The 22,257-nt window shown below is 37.2% G+C and overlaps 1 protein-coding gene across 1 annotated transcript in view; it reads left to right on the forward strand.

The window, feature by feature from the left end:
• Window positions 1-22,257, forward strand: part of LOC122740785 (WD repeat containing planar cell polarity effector) — a 415,321-nt gene that overhangs the window by 118,673 nt on the left and 274,391 nt on the right. The window contains 5 exon segments of the mRNA XM_043983483.1: window positions 107-191; window positions 3,434-3,478; window positions 4,277-4,327; window positions 5,858-5,928; window positions 6,234-6,293. Coding sequence (XP_043839418.1) covers window positions 131-191; window positions 3,434-3,478; window positions 4,277-4,327; window positions 5,858-5,928; window positions 6,234-6,293 — 288 coding nt within the window. The 5' untranslated portion in view covers window positions 107-130.

The raw sequence follows: 22,257 nt of genomic DNA on the forward strand, positions 1-22,257 counted from the left end.
ACTTATTTTGGTTTATTTTGCTTCTCAAATATTACTAGTAACAAATTGTTCTTTCTGAGGCTTTTAGTTTCATTAGTAATTAATTTAAAATTTTTTCATTTTACAGGACAGAGATTCTTTCTGCCAACAGATGTCTTTCTGCTTGACTGAATTGCACCTCTGGTCTTTAAAGAATACCTTGCATATTGAAGGTAAGTCATCTCTAGACCAATTTTATTCTCCTTTAAAGAAAAATAACAAAATTACAAACAAATACTTGCCTAATATCAAAGCCTACAAACTCTAAATGAGCAATTATTGCTTTTGTCATATTAAAGTGTCTTGCTTTTACATAAGCTTTAATGTTTGCAAAGTGCTTTACATATGTGAACTTGTTTAAATTAAAATATGTTAATAATTAGTTATTTATAACTTAAACCTTATTATTAAGTATTATAGAATTGCTTCTTATAATCTTGATTATCAGGGTGTTTATTTCCAGCTTGTATTAGAATAGAATTTTCAGTAGTAAAAGTTAATTTTATTGGGACTGATTTTTAAAGATATACGTTTTCAGTTTTATTCTGGGTTTCCACTACTAGATAATTTTTATTTATTAATATTAGTAGGCTAACTTATAATAAAAAAGTAATTTGGTATTAAAATAACATTTCAGATAAATTCAGGAAATATATGTAATTATTATTACATTCTTTCATTTTCTTAGTATTTAAAGGTTTTTATTTTTAAAAAGTACTTTTCAACATTATAGAATAAAGCTTAGGTTTCAAGAGTATTCCATTAAGAAATAAGTATTTGAAATTATTTTCTTTAATTCTTTGGTTTCCCCCCCAAAAAATCCCCAATGTTTTTATTTTTTTTTATTTAGGAGGGCAAGTTTACCTTATTAACCTATAATATTTTAGTACTTACATGTTTAAATTAAATCCATAAACTTTTAGATTCATCAATGATAAAATAACCATATGTAAAAACTACTCTTTTGCATGATGTCAAAGACATAAAACTATCCCCTACTCTTATTTCCTACTTCCATTGGGAATTATATTTTTGGACTGTTAATAGACCAGTAAATCTCATTGTTTTTTCACATGGATGAGAAAATAGTCAGACTTAAGAACCACTTCTATATTTGTTGTGAAAGCCTTAACAAAAGTTATTGCTTCCCTTACAACTTTGATAGTAATATCAGTGCAAGTTATTTTATGTTAACTTTAATTGGCCATGCTTAAATATTTTTAAATGTCTAAATGCCTTCAATATTTCAACATCTTTGATTAATTGGGAATATAAGGTAAAAATAGTATCAGGCATTCTTTGTGATCTTGACAAGGGGATGATTTAATGGATGAAAAGTTAATTAAAAAGATAGCAAATGCTGAAATGTTTCCTTTTTGTGTAGGAAGAAATGTATATATTTGTGCTTACACAGACATATATAAACTTTCAAAAATCCATAACTGAAAACCTGCTAAAACATAGAAGTGTTGTTTATATATAGATATTTGCAGTACTGAAGTTGACTATCAAAAGGATTTTTCTGAAATATGTTTCCTGTCATTCAGCTTTCTCATTAAAATTAAAATTAATTTTAATTAAAATATTATTCATCTGTTGCTAGGATTTAAGTGTTACTAACTAATTAGAATGAAATGTTGACTGATGCAATGCAAGCTAGTGGTTGAGAAAGCCTGTGTATTTTAATGCACACAATCTGCAAAATCAGACTTACGAGGGTAAGTCTATCTACTAGAGATATAGTTAATGTTATGATTCATAATGCTTTCATAGAAAGCCCAAACTGTGGTACTAACACAATATGCCTATATCCTTAGAAGACTAAATGAGGTAAATAGAGAGGCATATTATTAGCACCTGTGTGTAAGGAGAGATGGCCATATGTGGAACTGTTTAGGAACTTTTCCAAGTTCATGTAACAACAGTATAAGAATGGAATCCAACATCCCAAAGACACTAAAGACAATATTTCAGAGAAACATAGGAAAATATGTGCCTTTTTCCTCTCTATAAAAAGAAACATTGAAATTATATGTAAAGCCTGGAAGACATGTTACTCATTTCTGATTCTTTAAAGGCAACAAATGTTTCACAGACTGAGCATAGACATATTTCTTTTAGTTATAGTACACAGAGTTCATAATGGTGTTTATATTTAGAACTGGTACTGTGTCTGGGCTTAGATATAAGCTATAGGGCTGGTATGTATAGCTGCATTGTTCTGGTCTTGGTTCTTTCTCAGAATCTCAAATACCTTTGCCATCTAAGACTTGGGCTGTATTAAATAGCTGTTTAGAAGGACCTGGAGTCCCTACTGCTGTTTGTGACCTGAGTAGTTCTAACTGAGCTGAAGTAAGCCATTGGTTTTGAGGTACTGGCTTTACTTAGTCCTATGTCAGAGACCCAGTATCTTGGAAGTAAGGATATGGCTTAGTTTCAAGTACTATATTTCAGATTTCAGAGAATTGGGGTACTCTATGCTTGCTACATTCCATATTATAGCTTGCTACATTCCATATTATAGCTTGCTACATTTCATATTATAGCTTAGGCAAATACACACACATAGAGTTTTAAACTCTTTGGAACAAAAAATACTTTGCAAGTTTAAACAAGTAGAGATAAATTGCTCCATTCAAAATAAAAGTATGTTTATGTATTGAAGGGGGGCAATCTAAATACAAATAACTTATGTTTTGATGAGGAAAGTTGTCAAAGAAGCATTTGGTCACTAGGGGGCAGTCCACACTGCTTTCAAGTACATTAGCAAAAGTCTTTTTGTCATTATGGAAGGACAACCTACATTACCCAAAACAAAACACAAGCTGATTATTTCAGTACAGGAGTCAAATGGAGGAAGGTATTCATATCCATATACATGAAAGCAAAGAGTTTTTAAAGCTAATTGACTTTTCTGTCATTAAAGTTTGAGACAGAGCCAAATGCTTGAGAAATATCAACTCACCCGTCAAAACAAGCCCATCTCAGTTGGTTCTGGTGTAGCCACAGCAGTAGATCTTCATTTGGAAGGCCCTTGGAGGTTCTTTTTAATCCAAGGCAACCCTGGGAAGTTTATTCCCTCCCCATACCTTGTGCCATTCTGGCTATAAATCTCTGCATGACCAAATTGTTATTGGACCTTCCTTGAGGGATTTAGAAAGCTGCAGGACAGAAGTAGTATGGGTCCAGGAATTCTGGACTGAATTAGAGCAAGGAGGGCCACAACCCCAACTAGCATTTCTCTCCAGGTCACTTGTCTTCATTCTCCATTGGCTAGTCAGAGTTTTCTTCTGGGGTTTTCTTCTGGGGTTTTCTTCTGGGGTTCTTCCTGCTAAAATCTAATCTGACTTAGTTAGCTGCCCCCTGCCCCCAAGCTGTTTACTATAACTTGATGTTATTTCTTCTCATTATTTAGACAGAGACATTGGGATCTACCAGTATTATGACAAGAAAGATTCAGGTAAAATAAGTTTACTATTAACATTTTAATAAATTAAATATCCTAGTTGATAAAAAATGTGAACTTTAGAACACCATCCATACTATCTCCGGCAATGGATTATTAAAGTCAGTCTATTTTACCTCCCTAGAAAGTCTCAAAGTTGGAATGTTTTTCCTTTAATATAGTTGTTGTTTTTAAATGTGATGCAGCATGAAAATTGTATATTTTTATATTGATCAGACTGATGGCTGGACTGTCCAGTCAGTTCTATTAATTGGCATCCCAGTAGAGGGCATCATAAACGCATAGGACTGTACTTATGCTGTGCTCCCGAATCCTCACCTGGTATCTGAAATAGGCATTTCTGAGTGAATGATCAATTTTCTTTATCTGATTAATCCTGTTAATCCTAGAAGTTTCATGATGGGCCAAAAGGTCTTTCCAGCTAGAGTTACTTCCTGTTTCAGACCGGGTTAAGGTAGAGCTTGTGTGGGCATCCCCAGTGCTTAGCTTGGTGGTTAATATGTTGTTTCCATAGTTCTGTTGACAGACTGACTCAGCTTCTGGTCAGGATTCAGTTGCAGCTCACTTCACTATCTGATGAGATTGGAGGCTCAGGAATATTGGTCTACCTGTTGTGCCGAATAAGCCTCCTTTCACTGCAAATTTAAGATATCTCTCTATGAAGTGAAAACAAAGCTGTCTTCTTTGTAGATTTGTGTTTGCTTTGTAATAATCTTAAATCTTTATAGTAATTTCATGACAAAAGTTATAAAGTTGACTGCTAAACTTTCCCTGCTTCTCCCTCACCTATAGTTTTGCCAACAGATCATGGTTACTTAGAAGAGAAGCAACAATTGGCAGAATGTAAGCATCTTTTATGTGTTTTTTTTTTAAGAATTGCTACAAAATTATAATATTTTATTGCTATTTATATTTTGGACATGATAATGAAATAGCATCCAGCTTTATGCACAAAAGTCTTCCTCATCCTGAAAATTCTTTTTGTCTTATGTTCACAGATTTTTATTGCTTTAGTGAAATGAAAACATTAATAAGATTCATGACTTAGATCTCACTGATTTATTCTATTAAAATCTATGCCTTACCAAAGTTTGAGTAGGTATCTTTTATATGAGCCTAATGATATGGCTATTAACTACTCTCATGAAGTGAATTTATATTAACTATTTTCATAGTACATGTTTTGTACTTGTGAGTGGTTGAAATTAAATATCCCTATATTTGCACGTTTTAAAATACATACTTTATAATTATTTAGTAATACAGTTTACTGTACATTACAGTAAATACAGTAATAATTTTAATAATAAAATTTTGGGAAAAGGTAAAAATGCCTGGAGCTTGTTTTTCCCTCATTTAGAATGAGGGGATGTGTGCCATATGCAACTTTAAAAAATTTTAGTATTGACTGCTTCACAAATGATCAAGTTTTTTGTACTTAGAATTAAATTGATTTAGAAAAGTTAAGTAATAGAGTGGTCTTACTACAATAACTTAACTGCCACAAATAACTAGGTAACTTTCCCACACTATTATTTAAAATCATAACCAGGCGAATAAAGATTATTTTTATTCATTTTTATACCAGATATATAACATTATAATAAATGTATATTAAATGCTTCTTTTTTACACACTGAATTTAATTCCTCGATGTTTATAATTTTTAATGTATGTTTCTTATACCTGGATTTCATTTTTCAAATAAATGCTTTTAAAACTAATTAGATTTTAGAAATTTAAAAAATATTTAAAATTATTTTTTCAAAAAGATAACTTGTTTGAACACAAGAATGTTTCTAACTTTGTCAGTCTTTTCCATTTAAATCTGACTTATCCTCAGTTGCTGGTTTTTCTGGTTGGATATAAATCCAACTTTTGATGCCAGATTTTCAATTAATCCAAGTTTTGCATTTATTAAAAATAAATACACATGTGACAGATGTATTCATTAATTTATTTTCTCCTTTATTATATGAAAATGATGTATTTGAAACTCTGGAATGGCAACTTTGGCCCTGAATTTTCTATTGTCTAAACTGAATAATAATTTAAGAAAGAGTCAGATACCTTTACCTTAATGAATTAGATTCTCAGACTTGGGAAATTTACCTGTTGTTTCTAAAGGCTGAATTTGTGGTTGCCATTACAGAATTATAGTTACTGAGGTCACTACTTATAAAAATCTTGTTCTTATAATGAAACTTTTCAAAAGGTTATCATTTGACAGTGGAAATGAAACCTACCCCATCTCAAATACATACATTCACTTTAAATTTTATTATATATTTCTCTTAGTGAGCAGGATTTTTTTCTATATCGAATTTTTTAAATTCAAATTTATCTAAATGCAGTCCATGTTTTGTTTGCTAGCACGAGATTATCCTTGGATACTCAAGAATAGACGTCCAGAAAAACTTAGAGATACTCTCAAGGAGTTGGAGGTACCTTTCAGTTTTAAGAATGACAACAATCTTTGTTATAAACTTCTTTCAACACTTTTAATTTTCATAAAGGATCAGCCCTCTAGGTGATGATAACTTTGCTTTTGTCCAGCGGGCAGCTTCTAAACAGTTGCATCTTTGTGTGGCATGCTAACCTCCTCTGCTTGAAAATCAGAAGCACTTTAACTAATATTGACTGTATGCATATGTGTGTATGTATGTATGCATGTATGTGTGTGTATGTATGTGTGTAGGTGTGTTTACCAGATGACCAATTCTCTCCTTTGTTTTTCTGTGTTGTTTAGGAGCTGATGCAAAACAGTCGATGTGTGTTGAGCAAATGGAAGAACAAATATTTCTGTCAGGTAAAACCATATGACATGATTTCTTGATGTTCAGCCATTGGAGCTGAAAATTATTACTCATGTTCTTTCTTAGGTTCTAATGTTAGTAGGAAAAAAACTCCTTAAAGGAGAAAATTTCATAGTTTAGATGCTATTCATTCAGGAGTACAAACTAACATGAGGCAATCAAATTGACTGTCATCCCCATTAATTAATACAGTTGTAATGGTAGAATAGCGGTGTTCAGTGTCTAACTATGAATTAAATATTTTTAAATATTACATGGAGCATTAAACATTTATTAGCAAGACCCTAACCACATTCATGAATATTCATTGTGCTAGACATCAGAAAGCTATTATAGTATGGCACAAGCATTTATATAGCGCCTACTGTGGGCTTTAAACTCTGTACTAAGAGCTTTACAAACATTATTTCATTTTGATTAGTAAATATAAAAGCCACACAATGTTTAGGAAAAGAACATGGACTAGAGCAGGGCTTATTAAACTTTTTCTACTCCTAACCCCTTTTTGCCCAAGAAATTTTTACATGACCCTGGGTATATAGGTATATAAAATGGGTACACATAACCTTTTACTGTTGCCAAATTTTTTACAACCCCCACATTCAGTTACACGACCTCATATAGGGTTGCAACCTACAGTTTAAGGCACTGCTGACTAGAGTAAGACCTAACAGAGCAAACGCAATGCAGGTGTAATTTTAGGAGCCATCAACACTCCATGTTGAGGTACATTTAGATCCAGAATACAAGTTAGGTCCCAATTAATTGTCCCAATTTATCGCTGGTGATCACATGTTCCCAATTCTGTGGGTAAGTGCATCCATCTTGGTAAAAGGTAGCAGATTCACCATATGCCTATAAAATGTTTACCTGCCTCTGGTCACTCTTTTTAAAATTCTGCATTGTTTTATTAATAATACAAAGAATAGTAATATCAGCCCTATCGGATACATTTTCCCATTTCAACTAATCAATAAACAAGCACTTATTTGTTAAGCACTTACTTTGTCCAGGAACTGGGAAAAGGCAAAAATCATCCCTATACTTAAGAAACTTACATTCTGATGAGGAAGACAACATACACAAGAGAGATACAGAGAAGGTGAAAGGTAATCCAAATGAAAAAGATACAGAAAACATTTCCAGCTTAGCCAATTTCTTTACAATTTTTTGTGGTGGTTGATGGATGTCTGTAGCTCCATAGTGTATTTGCATTTCACATTTGGGGATATTTTAGGCTCATTTGTTATAAATTGTGATGTGCTAAAGGTAATTAAAAAGTGACTATTTCTTAGTGTGAGTTACTCTCAATGTTTAATGTTTCCTTCAACCTGGCTTAGTGAATAGAAGACGTGAAGTCAGGAAAGCTTGGGTTCAAATCTTGCCTCAGACACTAGCTAGCTTTATGATCAAGGGCAACTCACATAACTCTTTTCTGGGTCTCTGTTGCCTCATCTGTAAAATGGGGACAGCAATACCTATGATGGTTACCTCATAGAGTCGTTGGAGGGTTCAAATGAGACAATGTCTGTAAAGTGTTTTGTAAAGTGCTGTTTTAATTTCAGGCATTATATTTATTATTCTCTTCTGAATGCTGCTTAAAACAATGAAATAAATCATCTTTAAGCTGGAATTTCCCCAACTGGGCTCCTTAGAACTTTGGTGGTCTGAAGTAAGCTCCTTGAGGGTAAGGGCTGTCTGTTGCCTCTTTTTGTATCCTCAGCACTTAGCACAGTGCCTTTGCTAGCGCATAGTAGGTGCTTAACAAATGTCTGTTGAATGAGTGAATGAATTAATGCAAGTGGCTGTCTAGCATAGTGGATAGGGTGCTGAGCTTGGAGTCAGGAAAACCTGAGTTCATATTCTGACCCTGACACTTAGTAACTTTGCCACTATGGACAAATTGCTTAATCTCTCTGACTGTTTCTTGATCTGTAAAATGAGGGGGTTGGATTCAGTGGTCTTTAAAGCTCCTTCTAGCTCTAAATCTGATTCTCTGACCCCATCCTCTTCCTGGATGATGGTACAATAGAACAGTTGATGGTTTTGGAGTCAGGAAAACTCGAGTTTAAATCTAGCCTCATACATGTAGTAGCCATGTGAACCCTGGGCAAATCACTTAACCTCTGTCTGCCTTAGTTTTCTCCCTGTAAAATGGGGATAATAATAGCACCTACCTCCCAGGATTGTCATGAGGATCAAATGAGATATTTGTAAAAAGCACTTAGTACAGTGCTTAGCACTGATATATAAATGTGTATTCCTTTCCTCTTTGCTTTCCAACTCAGCAGACACCCCTGCCCCCCCCCCCAGCCTTGGCTCTAACTTCTACCTTAGGTCTGAATGGAGCTAATGTTCACAAAAAGAAACATCAGAGGACAAGAGGCACCATCCTTCATTTTTTAAACCAGCTCCTGATTCCATACACATTTTTCCTCCATTCCCCTCCAAAAAAAGAGAAAGGCAGAGAGAGACAGAGGCAGAGGCAGAGAGAGGGAGGGAGAGGAAGGGGCAGGCACAGACACAAAGAAAGAGCAAGAGAGGGAGAGAGAGGGGGAGGGAGATGATATAGAGAAAGAGGCAGTGACTGACAAAAAGAGACAGAGGCACACAGAGAAAGACAGAGATGAAGGAAGTAAGAGAGACAGAGAGGGACACAGAGAGATACGCACAGAGAAACTCAGAGAGAGAGAGAGAGAGAGAGAGAGAGAGAGGCACAGACACAGAAAGGGGAAGAGAGAGGGGGAGGGAGGGAAAGGATAGAGAGAAAGTGACCGACAAAGACAGAGAAAGAGACAGAGGAGGAGGAGGAGGGAAGAGGAGGGGGGGAAGGAGCCAAAGAAGAGAAATCCTGTAGCTCTGACCTCAGCTTTGTGGTTTCTGTTTACAAACACTTGGGCTCCATCCATTTCATAACCCTGGCTATGGCTAATGCAAGCAAAGCCCCACCTCCTCTGACCTGGACTGTGACACCCTATATTTGCATACTCTTTCACTATATCTGGCTGTTTATTTTTGAAGGAGATGCTTTTGTCCCATCCTTGTATTTCAAGCCCCAAAGTATTCTCTTTCCCAATCAGTTTGGGAAATACCACTGTAGAGTCTTTTAAAAAAAGCTTCACTAAAACCTCAGTTTGAAGATAAATACTTTCCAATTCTAGCCCCAAACCCATTCCAAAAGCACAGAACCTAGTGAAGCTCCAAATGCAGCTCTTAAATGCCATTACTCACCTTAAAACTAGTCTCAGAATTATTTGACCAGAGGGCAAGACGGCCACCTCTAGTCAGGGGTGTGTCTGGTTGCCTCCGCCCTTGACACCAGTGGGGAGGTTGGAACTTGTCAGACATGTTGAAATATGTAGGGCAGCATCACAATCGACAGTTCTTCCTAGATATGTTTTACAATATTTTAATTTAGCAAGCATGTTTTTGAACGAGCAGATTACTAGAGTATATGTGTAGAGCTAAATTGCTCTCTTGTATATGTGTTTTACTGCAAGTCCCCTCAACCCCCTTTTAGAATTAGTTGGGGTGTAAATTCTAAATAAACATAGAACTGTTTCAACTCTGAAATTTGAGTAGGTGTTTTCAAGGCTTTCATGATTTGTATCAGCCTAAAAATACCACTCTTTTGAGCTGTTGAACCTTATAGGACATAAAATACTAATACTTACATGATTCTTAAATAGGAGATTTGTTATTTAATCATAGTGTATACTTTATTTTATTTCTATGACATGGTGATAGGCTAATCCTAAAATATACTTTTTTTTTTACTATCAACAGGTTCCTGATGTACATTTTAGGAAAAAACAAAAACACCCAAACTTTTACTCTGTTTAATGTGCTAAATATGTCAAAGTAATAATATGCCATCTTGGAGCCTGAAAGACCCTTAACATTTTTTATCCATCTTTGTGTACTTCCAGAAATGACTGTGCTGAATCAATCCTTAAACTAAAGAATCTATTCTGGTCCTTAAAAATAATTTCTGAACTGCATTTCCAGAACAGCCTACTTATGCTCTAAATAAGCGTATCTCCAGTTGCCTTCAGTTCCCCTCTTTAGTGGGCCCTCTGATAGGATGGGGATTGAGATTTCTTCAGCTTCCAGGATAACATATTATGGTCCTCTCACAATGTCCAGTCGAGCAACAGTTTTTGATTCTATTTCAGGCAAGAGTGCTAGTTGGTGACTAGAACACTTTTTTTTTTTTTTTGGCGTGAGGGCAATGAGAGTTAAGTGACTTGCCCAGGGTCACACAGCTAGTAAGTGTCAAAGTCTCTGAGGCTAGATTTGAACTCAGGTCCTCCTGAATCCAGGGCAGTGCTTTATCCACTGAGCCAGCCTAGCTGCCCCCTAGAACACTTTTTTCTAGTCCTTAGAAAAGCTTTTCTCCAATGTCTGCAGGCCTTTCCTCTTTATGAAAGAAAAAATCAATTCAGTGAGTCCCTGTGCTAAAAATTAGGTGGCCTCTCCCAATTCTGAGCCCCATTTAATTCTTCAGACTCCAGCTTCCCCTACCTTCCTCTAAACAGCCAAATAAAATTTGTTTGTTTGATCCTACGGGGCCTTCTATGTAGACATTCCCCATAATTTGTTCCCTAAATCCAGAAAATTTACAGAAGAAAATGGCAAAGGTAATAGTATCGCGTGTTTCAATACATGCAGTTTGAGCAAAGTTATTCCCCCATAACGTAACAAAAAAGAATGTATAGGTCCAAGCAGTTGTCATTGTGTGTTTTAGCTAATGTTGTTGGCCCCCAGTGATATGTTTGAAGCTATGTTTCTAAGCTGAGGTAGTTACATCCTTTTCCTGGTTGAGATGTACTGCAATATAGTTATACATTAGTTACTAATCAGATTGTCTATTAGAGTTTTTGTTGTGGTGTTGGTGGTTGTTAATTCATTCAGATGTGTCCATCTCTTCGTGACCCCATGGACCAGGCTGTCCATCTTTCTTGGCAAAGATAATGGATTGATGTGCCATTTTGTTCTCCAGTGGATATGGGCAAGCAGAGTGACTTGCTTCAGGTCCATACAACTACTAAGTATGTGAGGCTGGATTTGAACTCAGATCTTCCTGATTCTAGGCCTAGTACTCTATCCACTGAGCCACCTAACAGCCTCCAGTTGAGTTGTTAGCCTTCTAATTATAATTTAATTAAGGATCAATACATATAAGTAACTTTTTTCCATAGAGTATTTCTTGAACTTCTATTTTGTTGTTGAGGCATTCCATTCATGTCTAACTCTTTGTGACCCCATTTGGGGTTTTCTTGGCAAAGATACTACAGTGGTTTGCCATTTCCTTCTCCAGCTCATTTTACAGATGAGGAACTGAGGCACGCAGGGTTAAATGACTCGCCCAGGGTCATATAGTTAGTAAGTGTCTGAGGCCAGATTTGAATTTAGGTAAATTAGTCTTCCTAACTCTAGGGCCAACACTCTATTGGCCACCTAGCTGCCCTGAACTATTCTATACCTCAGTATAATAATAACTAATAATTATAAAGCACTTTAAGATTTGCTAAGTGGTATGTATTCGGTTATGCTCACAACAACTTTGTGAAATAGTGTGACAAATATTATGTCCCCTTTTTAAGGATGGGGAAGCTGAGGCACAGAAAGGTTGTTACTTGCTCAGAGTAATGCAGTTTGTACATGTGATGGGCAAGATTTAAATCTTGGCTTTGCCTGATTCCAGAATATTAATAATAATAAAAACAACATTTATATAGCATTTTAAGGTTTATAAAACTCATCAAATCCAGTAAGGTAGATCATATAAGTTTTATTTTCTAATTTTACAATTGAAAGAATGGAGGCTCCAAGTACCCTTTGAACACAACTCCACGGTTAATAAATGTCTGAAATTTGAATTTGAAAAATTTTTTTCTTGTCTTAAGTTCCTGAACTCTTTCTACTATGCTACACTGCCTTATCACTACCACCACCATCACCATAATGCGGCATCTTAATATAGAAAAAAATATTGCTATAGGGAAATTCCTAATTTCATTCAAGTTTTGTATTTTAAATCATAGGCATATATCAAAATTGTTGAATAATAATAGCAAGAGCTTCATTATTCAGAAAAGATGTTACTTTAGCTGTATTAGTATTTTCAGGAAAACTGTATTTGCACCATGTAAGTACATTTAGCTTATAATTGCTTATAAAATGGGCTATAAGCTTTTAGGTCCATTTTACCTCACTTTCTCTTAACATCAATTACAGTTTTACAGGCACAACTATAAGACAATTTCATTCAGTTCAGCAACATAAACAATTAAGTGCCTATTATATAAAAGTATGTTGATGCTAGACATGAAAAGGCAAAAGCTTAGATGGTCCCTGACTCTAAGAACCTGACTGGAAGGGCCTTTACACACATTTAAGTAAACAAAGGTGATTTGAGGAGGAAGTCCTCCCCACCTCTTCTGGAGGGAGAGGGAGGTCTCAGGGAGGAGAGCCTTGAAGGATGCTAAGTATTCTGAGAGAGAGAGAGCGAGCGGCGAGCGAGCGCACTAAGGAGGGAGTGTGTTCTAAGCACTGAGGGGACACATTGCAAGAATATACAGAGCAAGATGGAATAGAGAGTTTGACAAGCAGTGAGTTGACCAAACTGGATGGAATATTGATTGCATAAAGGTAAGTATTATGAAATGTGAAAGGATTGGAACCAGATTATGTTGGGCTTTAAATGCCATGCTGAAGTGTTTTGTGTATCATCCAAGGGACAAGAGGGAGCCACAGAACATTTCTGAGCAGAGAAGGAAATGCTCCTATGTGATTTGGGAAGACAATTTGGATTACTTTGTGGAGAAAGTAGGAGCAGGAAGATCTTCTGGAGGCTGTTACGATAGTTCAGGTGAAAGGTGATAGGACAGTGTGAATGAAGTAAGGCAGAAGCAAGTATGAATGAAGAGAAGAGGCTGGTTGCAAATGTTTCTAGGGGTAGAATCAACAAGGCTTGGCAAATGATTGCATGGAGGTGGGGGAGTAAGGTAGGAAGGTAGATTTTTTGGGGGAGTGAGGCAATTGGGGTTAAGTGACTTGCCCAGGGTCACACAGCTAGTAAGTGTCAAGTATCTGAGGCCAGATTTGAACTCAGGTCCTCCCTGACCCAGGGCCCATGCTTATCTACTGCTCCACCTAGCTGCCCCAGAGGTAGATTTGCAAACTTGTGTGACTAGAAAAATTGTTGGAAATTGGAGGAGAAAAAAAAAGAGCAAGCACAGAGCCCTGGAGAATACTCATGCTAAAGGATACAAAGATGGAGACTTAAAAGAAGAGAATAGATAGATAAGAGGAGAACCAGGAGTGAACAATGGTATAGAGAATATGGTATAGATCCTTCTCTTAGGGAGAAGAAAGGATCCATGAGGAAGGGGATGGTTTATAGGATGGAAAGCAACTTGAGAAGTCAGAGGATGAGGTCTAAAAAAAGCTGTTTGGATTTAGCCAAGAGATCATTGGTGGTCCTTGTAGGGAACATAGTTTCAATCAAGTTGTGAAGTGAGAAGGCAGATTGCAAGGGATTAGCAAGCAAGCCCAGATCACACCCACTATCTGTGGGTGTCCCCCAAGGCTCTGTCTCAGGTCTCTTCTCCCTCTATCTCATTTTGCAATTTCATCAGCTCCCCTGTGATTTAATCATGGGATGATTCCCAGATTAGATATTTGGTCCCTTTCCTAAGCTCCAGTTATATGCTTTAAAGTATCTGAATTGGGTATGGCATAGGCATCTTAACTCAACATGTCCAAAATAGAGCTTGTTATCTTTCTCCACAAGACCCCACCTCTTCCAAGCTTTCTAATTACTGTTGATGGTACCACCATCCTACCAGTCACCCAGGCTCACAACCTGAGCATCATCATCTTCAACTCCTCACATGTACTCAGGCAACAGGCAATAAGTATTTCATAAGTGCTTACTATGTGCCAGGTATTGTGCTAAGTACTAAGGATACAAATACGAACAAGAAGAAGAAAGAAAATCCCTGGCTGCAAGGAGTTTACATCCTATTGGAGGGAAAAACAATACGTATAACAGAGCTGAAAGGAGTTGGGGTACTTACATGAAGACATAGTAGCAAAGTTTGCAGAGTCAGAAGCATTGTCCATACTCAATATGGGGGCTCCAGAAAGAACTTACCAGGGTGGAGGAAAGACATTAAACTCACAGGGCTCCTGATATAATAACCCCCAAAATAGCAATAAAAGAACCCTTGGGGCAGAAAGACACACAAAAATACGGGCTGAGAGTTTTCTCTGGCTATAGATAGATTTCAGGGGCCATGCTGGGCCACGAATAAAGCCTAACCCCGCAATCTGGCCAACAAGCCAGACACCCACCAGAGAGAATTTGCCCCAGTGCCTCTGAATCGGCTGCAGCACCTGCGTCTTCTGGAACCGCGCTGGAACCGAGTGCGTGGTCGGGCTGAACGGCCTGGCCTGGGGGGTAAGTGCAGGGGTACCAGTGGATTGGGGGGAAGGATTCGACTGTCCCACCCCAGCAGGCAACCAGGAAGAAATCCTGAGCTGCAGGAGACCCAGGTGGGGGAGGGGAGCAGGGGAGCAGTCTCATCGGAAGCTGAGAACCACACCACAGAAAGCTTTGCTGGTTGGTTTCTTAGTAAATAGGCCTGAGGTTATCTCCAGGCCTGAGAACAGGCCAGGGTGAGATTAAAGCCTGCCCCCCCTCAACCCAAAACACCTAGGACCCTCTGAAGCTGAGAACAGGAGTGGAGCCGAGAAGCAGCCCCACTCCCCCCCACCCCTACCCCCCAGTGGAGAGTTTAAAATCAAATGAAAGCGAGGCCAAGCAGGCTGAGAAGAAGCCCAACCATCCCCCAGGCCACGCTGTAGCTTGAACAGTGTGTCCTGGAAGCAGGCCACACTTAAAGAAGGAGTTAAAAGCCAAGAAATAGTAAGCCAGGATGAGTAGGCAGAGAAAGCAGAAGACCATTGAAAACTTCTTTGGGGGTAAGGTTAGACCACAATACAACCCCAGAAGAAGATAATAACAGGGTCAAAGCTCCCAAAATCCAAAGCTTCCAAGAAAAATATGAACTGGTCTCAGGCCATGGAAGCTCTCAAAAGGGGACTTTGAAGAGAAAGTAGGAGAAATAGAAGATGTAGAGAAAAGGAGGAAAGAATGGAAAAGGGAAATGAGAGAGATGCAGAAGAGTCATGAGACTCTCAACAGTTTATTTTTTCCCTTTTAATTCCTCTCCCTTCTCCATGTCCATCTTCCTCACTAACTTTCCCTTCCTTCAAAACTCAGCTCAGATCCTACCTTCTGCAGGAGGCTTTTTCTACCACCCCGTCCCATTAGTGACTTCACTTTGAGATTGCCTTCCACTTAAAGTATATAAGTTATATGTACAACTTTTTGCAGGCTATCCCATTAGAATGTGAGTTCCTTAAGGGCAAAGAACATGTTTTTATTTACAACTTTATTTTCAACAGTTTGAAAAGCCAAATGGAAAAGGATATTAAAAAACTGTCTGATGAAAATAACTGCCTAAGAATTAGAATTGAACAAATGGAAGCTTGTGACCTTATGAGAAACCAAGACACAGTAAAACAAATCCAATTGAATGAAAAAATAGAGGGCAATGTGAAATATCTCCTTGGAAAAACAGCTGACCTAGAAAATAAATCTAGGAGAGAGAATTTGAAAATCATTGGACTACCTGAAAACCATGACCAAAACAAAATCTTAGACACCATCCTCCAAGAGATTGTGAGGGAAAACTGCCCTGATAGTCTAGAAGCAGAAGCTAAAATAGAAATTGAAAGAATCTACCAATCACCTCCTGAAAGAGATCCCAAAAGGAAAACCTCCAGGAATATTATAGCCAAATTCCAGAACTCCCAGGTCAAGGAGAAAATACTGCAAGCAGCTAGAAAAAAGGAATTCAAATACTGTGGAGCTCCAATAAGGATAAAGCAAGATCTAGCAGCTTCTACATTAAAGGACCAAAGGGCATGGAATATGATATTCCAGAGGGAAAAGGAACTGGGACTTCAGCCAAAAATCATGTACCCAGCAAAACTGCGTATAATTTTTCAGAGGCAAAAATGGGATTTCAATGAGAAAGAGGTCTTTCAAGCATTTGTGATGAAAAGACCTGAACTGAATAGAAAATTTGACTTTCAAATACAAGATCCTGGAGAAGCATAAAAAGGTAAACAGGAAAAAGACTTCATGAGGGATATTAAAAGAATTTACCAGTGGGAGAAGGGACTGTCATAGTGGAGGGAATTGCAGGCTGAGAAGGGCATCTGCCTCATGGTGACAAAGTCAAGAGAGGTCAGACAGTTATCAAATCTCGTTACAACATCTCTTTCATATATGCTCTTCTCTCTACTCATCCAGCCATCACCCTAGTTCAGGTCATCACCTCTCACCTGGACTATTACAATAGCCTTCACTTGGTCTCTCTACTTCAAGCCTCTCCCCACTCTAATCCTTCATCTTCCATTGAGCTGCCGAAGTAAGTTTCCCCAAAGCACAGGACTGACAGACAGTGTTATGCCTCTCCAGCCCCAACTCATATTCCATTGTCTCCCTATTATGTCCATGACCAAGTAGAAAATCCTCCATTTGGCATTTAAAGACCTTCACAAACTGGCCCCTTTCTACCTTTCTAATCTGCTTACACTTTACACCCCCCTACCTATCTATGATCTAACAACGCAGAACTACTTTTTCTTCCTTACATAGGGCATTTCCTCTCCCTTCTCCATGTCCATCTCTCACCAACTTCCCTTCCTTCAAAACTCAGCTCAGATCCTACCTTCTGCAGGAGGCTTTTTCTACCACCCCATCCCATTAGTGACTTCACTTTGAGATTGCCTTCCACTTAAAGTGTATATAAGTTATATGTATAACTTTTTGCAGGCTATCCTATTAGATGTGAGTTCCTTAAGGGCAAAGAACAGTTTTTATTTACAACTTTTCTGGTATCCCCAGTGATTAGCATAAGGATTGCCTGACATATAGTAAGCACTTAATAAATGTTTGTTAACTGACTTCTTAACTTGCTTATTTTTAGTAGGAAGGAATTATGTATACTTTAACTATACTCATTTAGTATCAATTTCATTCACTCTTTGCTGAATCTTGTTGGCTTTATTACATTATTGTAATCACTGTATATATTGATGTGCCAGAGCATGAGGATGGGGTTTGGGGTAGAGAGAAAGATTGTGAGCTATAGACTGAACTACATGAGAAATGAAGGAAGGTAATATGGAAACTGATGGATGACTGCATCAAGAATATGGACAAGTTGGGGCAGCTGGGTGGCGCAGTGGATAGAGCACTGGCCCTGGAGGCAGGAGGACCAGAGTTCAAATCTGGCCTCAGATACTTAACATTTACTAGCCGTATGACCCTGGGCAAGTTACTTAACCCCAATGGCCTCACAAAAAAAAAAAAAAAAGAATATGGACAAGTGACATAGATGAATAGAGTGAAACTCAAAAGACGAGAGGTTGCTGAGTGATGACCACTATCGGAGGTCTACAAGTGGTTGTAGTAAATATTGTTGATTCTGCTTGGCATCATTTGTCAGAGGATATGAGAGAAAAGGAATAACTCACATTGAAGAGGTGGCCAAGGGATATGGTATCATCCAGAGGGAGCCAGCTTTCCATAAGGATAAGAAGTAAGCAAGGGATAAGCATTTATGAAGCACCTACTATGTGTTAGGTACTGTGTTAAGTGCTGGGGATATAAAAAGAGGCAAAAGGCAGTCCCTGCTCTCAAGGGACTAATGGTGTAATGGGGAAGCCAGTAAGCAGACAATTACATACAAATTAGATAGTCAGAATAAATTGGAGGTTGTTTCCAAGTGAAGGCACTGTGATGAAGAAGGACGGGGGAAGCTTTTGCAGAAGGTGGGACTGGAAGGAAGCCAAAGAAGCTAGGAAGTACATAGGAAGAGGGAGAGAATTCCAAGCCCTGAAGATAACCAGTGAATGTGCTTGGAGTCAGGAGATGGAGTTTTGTGTGAGGAACAGTCACCAGATTGGAGAGTAGGTTGTAAGAAGACTAGAGAAATAGGAAGAGGTCAAGTTATGAAAGTCTTTAAAAGACAAATGAAGGATTTTCTATTTGATCCTGAAGATAACAGCATGCCCCTGGAGTTTGTTGAATAGGGTGGGGACATGGTCAGTTCTATGCTTTGAAAAGATCAATTCAATAGCTGAATAGAGGATGGATGGGAGTGGGGATAGACCTGAGGTGGGGAGACCAGTTAGAAGGTTTTTGCAAGAGTCCAGGTGAGAGGTGATGAGGGCCTGCACCCCCATTGAGGGTAGCAGTCTCAGAAGAGAGAAGGAGCATAGAGGAGAAATGTTAAGGTAAAAATGGCAGAACTTGGTAAGGGATCAAATATGTGGTGACAGGGTTTAAGAGAAAGACTGAGGAGATGCCACCCAGGTTGTGAGCCTGAGTGACTGGGAAGATGCTGATTCCTTCAACAAGAAGATAGAAAGAGTTTGAGGTGAGATGTGGAATGAAGAGAAATGGTCCACATGCATAGAAATATCCATAAAACAGCATTCATCATTAAATAGAAGCTGAAACAAAAAGCCCAACATGAGGCATAGTATAACAAATTGTGATGTATGAATGAAATGGAATATCGTGTTGCATAGAATGACAAATTTAGGGTCTTGAAGAAATAGGGGAAGACTTTAATGATGCGACACAGGGTGGAAAAAGGAGAACCAAAAGAACAATATATGTGACTGCAAACATGTAAACGAAGCCAATGCTAAACAGGGACAAGGCTCAACAGATAACATAGTTAGTACTCAATTATGCATCATTCTTTTCTGTTAATCAGTAAGCCAAAGAGGTCACAAGGGGCATGGATTATCAATTATAATCGCTCTATAGGGTGGTAAGATTTTTTTATGGGGATTTCTGTTTTATGGGGATTGAATGTTATTGGGTTGCATCCAAACAAAATGTATCTATTAATTTTTTAAAGAGAAATTTAGGATTTAGCCCAATTTGTTAACAAAAGTGGGGATTCTAGATGCTATATTGGGAAAAAACAGTAAAAGACAAAGACTCTGGAGGTATATGGTTTAGTATATCAGAATGAGAGGAAGGTAGAGATGGCAGGATAAAAGAATTTTCACTCGTGGCTCTGAATCACCAGGATTAGGGGAGCAGATGGCAGACATTTGTTGCCATTGATTAAGACTTATTGATCAGGCTCTTGACCTCCAGGGTCCTTTGATGACTAAGGGCACATTGTTTTAGTAGAAGTAGTATTGGCTTCTTTGATTGTACTATTTTTCAAAGCACCAGGAAGTTGTGGTTGAGGCTGGAGAAAAATTGGACTAAACATCTGGATCCATAAACACCTGTTGGTCTAGTCCTCAGGGAGAGACTGACCTCAAAAGTAATGGTGATTTCTTAGCTTCATCCCGAGATGGTGAGGAATATGGCTCATCTAGGAAAAATCTCACTGTGAACTATTAATTTGACTCCTCATCACAATGGACTACTCTAAGTTGGCACCAGTCCTTTGGCCCTCTGAAATATTGAATAATTTTGGCTATCATTAGCTTGGGGCCTCTGATAATACTTTCATGCCCCTGTTTTACAATCATGAATCATTTCACAATCATGAAACAGTGAAACAAGTATGTATTGAAAGTTTACTCTATGTCCTATGGTATTTAAGATACAAAAGGAGATACACAAGTAACCAGAGGCATGGTTCAAAGCTAAACTATAAATTTAATTAGAGAGACAAAACTAGTCACTATAAAAGAAAGAACAATTTGTGTAGTACTCATAGGTTCAGAAAGTACTCAATTAGGATATAAAATAATGTAATTAACCAGGATATCAGTCAAGGAGTAAAACAGTATCTGTACCCATACACAATTAATCAGTTAATAAATATTTCATAAACACACATTTTATGGTAGATACTGTGCTACGCTCTGGGGATTAAAAACAAAACAAATTAAATTATCCCTGTTTTCAAGCAATATCACTATTAGGTCTATTATGCACCAAAGAGATCAAAGAAAGAGAGAAAGGGCCCAAATGTACAAAAATATTTATAGTGGCAAAGAATTGGAAACTTGTGTGATACACATCAATTGGGGAGTGACTGAACAAGTTATGGTATGTGAATGTGATGGGATATTATTGTGGTGTAAGAAATAATAAAGGGGGTGGTTTCATTAAAAGCTAGAAGACTTGTATGAACTGATTCCACATGAAATGAGCAGAACTAGTTGAACAGTTTATATAATAACAGCAATATTGTAAAAATAACAATTTCTGAAAGATTTAGTAATTCTAAAAAACACAATGACCAATCATAATTCCAAAGGACGCATAATGAAACCTGCTATCCCCCTCTGGACAGAGAAGTGATGGACTCAAAGAGTACAAAATTGAAGCATATTTTCTTCTATTTATTTTTTTACTTTTTTTCTTGGAATGTAGCTAATGCAGAAATTTGTTTTGTATGTATATATATATATGTAATGGTTTTTATTTTCTTTCCATCTCAGTGGGTGATGAGAATTTTAGAAAAGTTAAATATGATAGATGTCTGGAGAAAAGTGAATGGAGATAGAAAAGAATATACCTTTTTCTCAGCAGTACATGGCACATAGTCAAAAATTGACCATGTATTAGGGCACAAAAACCTCACAGTCAAATGTCGAAAGGCAGAAATAGTAAATGCATTCTTCTCAGATCATGATGCAATAAAAATTACATGTAATAAAGAGCCATGGAAAGATAAACTAAAAGTTAATTTGAAATTAATAATCTCATCCTAAAGAATGAGTGGGTCTGGGGCATCTAGGTAGCACAGTGGATAAAGCACCGGCCCTGGATTCAGGAGGACCTGAGCTCAAATCCAGCCTCAGATACTTTACACTTACTAGCTGTGTGACCCTAGGCAAGTCACTTAACCCTATTTGCTTCACCAAAAAAGAAAAGGGTAAAAAATTGATAAAATTCTGGTTTTTTTAAAGGAGTGGGTCAAACAACAAATCATAGAAACAATAACTTCACCTGAGAGAATGATGATAATGAGACAACTCACCAAAACCAATGGGATGCAGCCAAAACAGTTCTTAGGGGAAATTTTACATCTCTAAATGCTTACATGAATAAACTAGAGAAAGAGGAGATCAATGAATTGGGCATTCAACTAAAAAAGCTAGAAGAAGAACAAATTAAAAATCCCCAATTAAATACTAAATTAGAAATCCTGAAACTCAAAGGAGAGATTAATAAAATTGAAAGTAAGAAAACTATAGAATTAATCAATAAAACTAAGCTAGTTTTATGGAAAAATCAATAAAATAGATAAACCTTTGTTTAATTTGATTAAAAAAGGAAAAAGAAAACCAAATTACTAGTATGAAAAATGAAAGGGGTGAATTCACCATCAATGATGTAGAAATTAAAGCAATAATTAGGAGCTATTTTACTCAACTGTATGTCAATAAATTTGACAATTTAAATGAAATGGATGAATGTTTACAAAATATAAACTTCCCATATTAACAGAAGAGAAAATAAAATCCTTAAGCCCGTTTTAGAAAAAGAAATTGAACAAGCCATCAATGAACTCCCTACGAAAAAATCTCCAGGGCCAGATGGCTTTACAAGTGAATTCTACCAAACACTTAAAGAACAATTAATTCCAATACTATACAAATTATTTGGAAAAATAGGTGAAGGAGTTCTACCAAATTCCTATTATAACACCAATATGATATTGATACCTAAACCAGGCAGAGCCAAAACAGAGAAAGAAAATTACAGACCAATTTCCCTCATGAATTTCGATGAAGGGGGCAGCTAGGTGGTACAGTGGATAAAGCACTAGCCCTGTATTCAGGAGGACCTGAGTTCAAATCCAGCCTCAGATACTTCACACTTAC

Source organism: Dromiciops gliroides, chromosome 2 (assembly GCF_019393635.1).
Source record: "Dromiciops gliroides isolate mDroGli1 chromosome 2, mDroGli1.pri, whole genome shotgun sequence".
NCBI classification, from domain to species: Eukaryota; Metazoa; Chordata; class Mammalia; order Microbiotheria; family Microbiotheriidae; genus Dromiciops; species Dromiciops gliroides.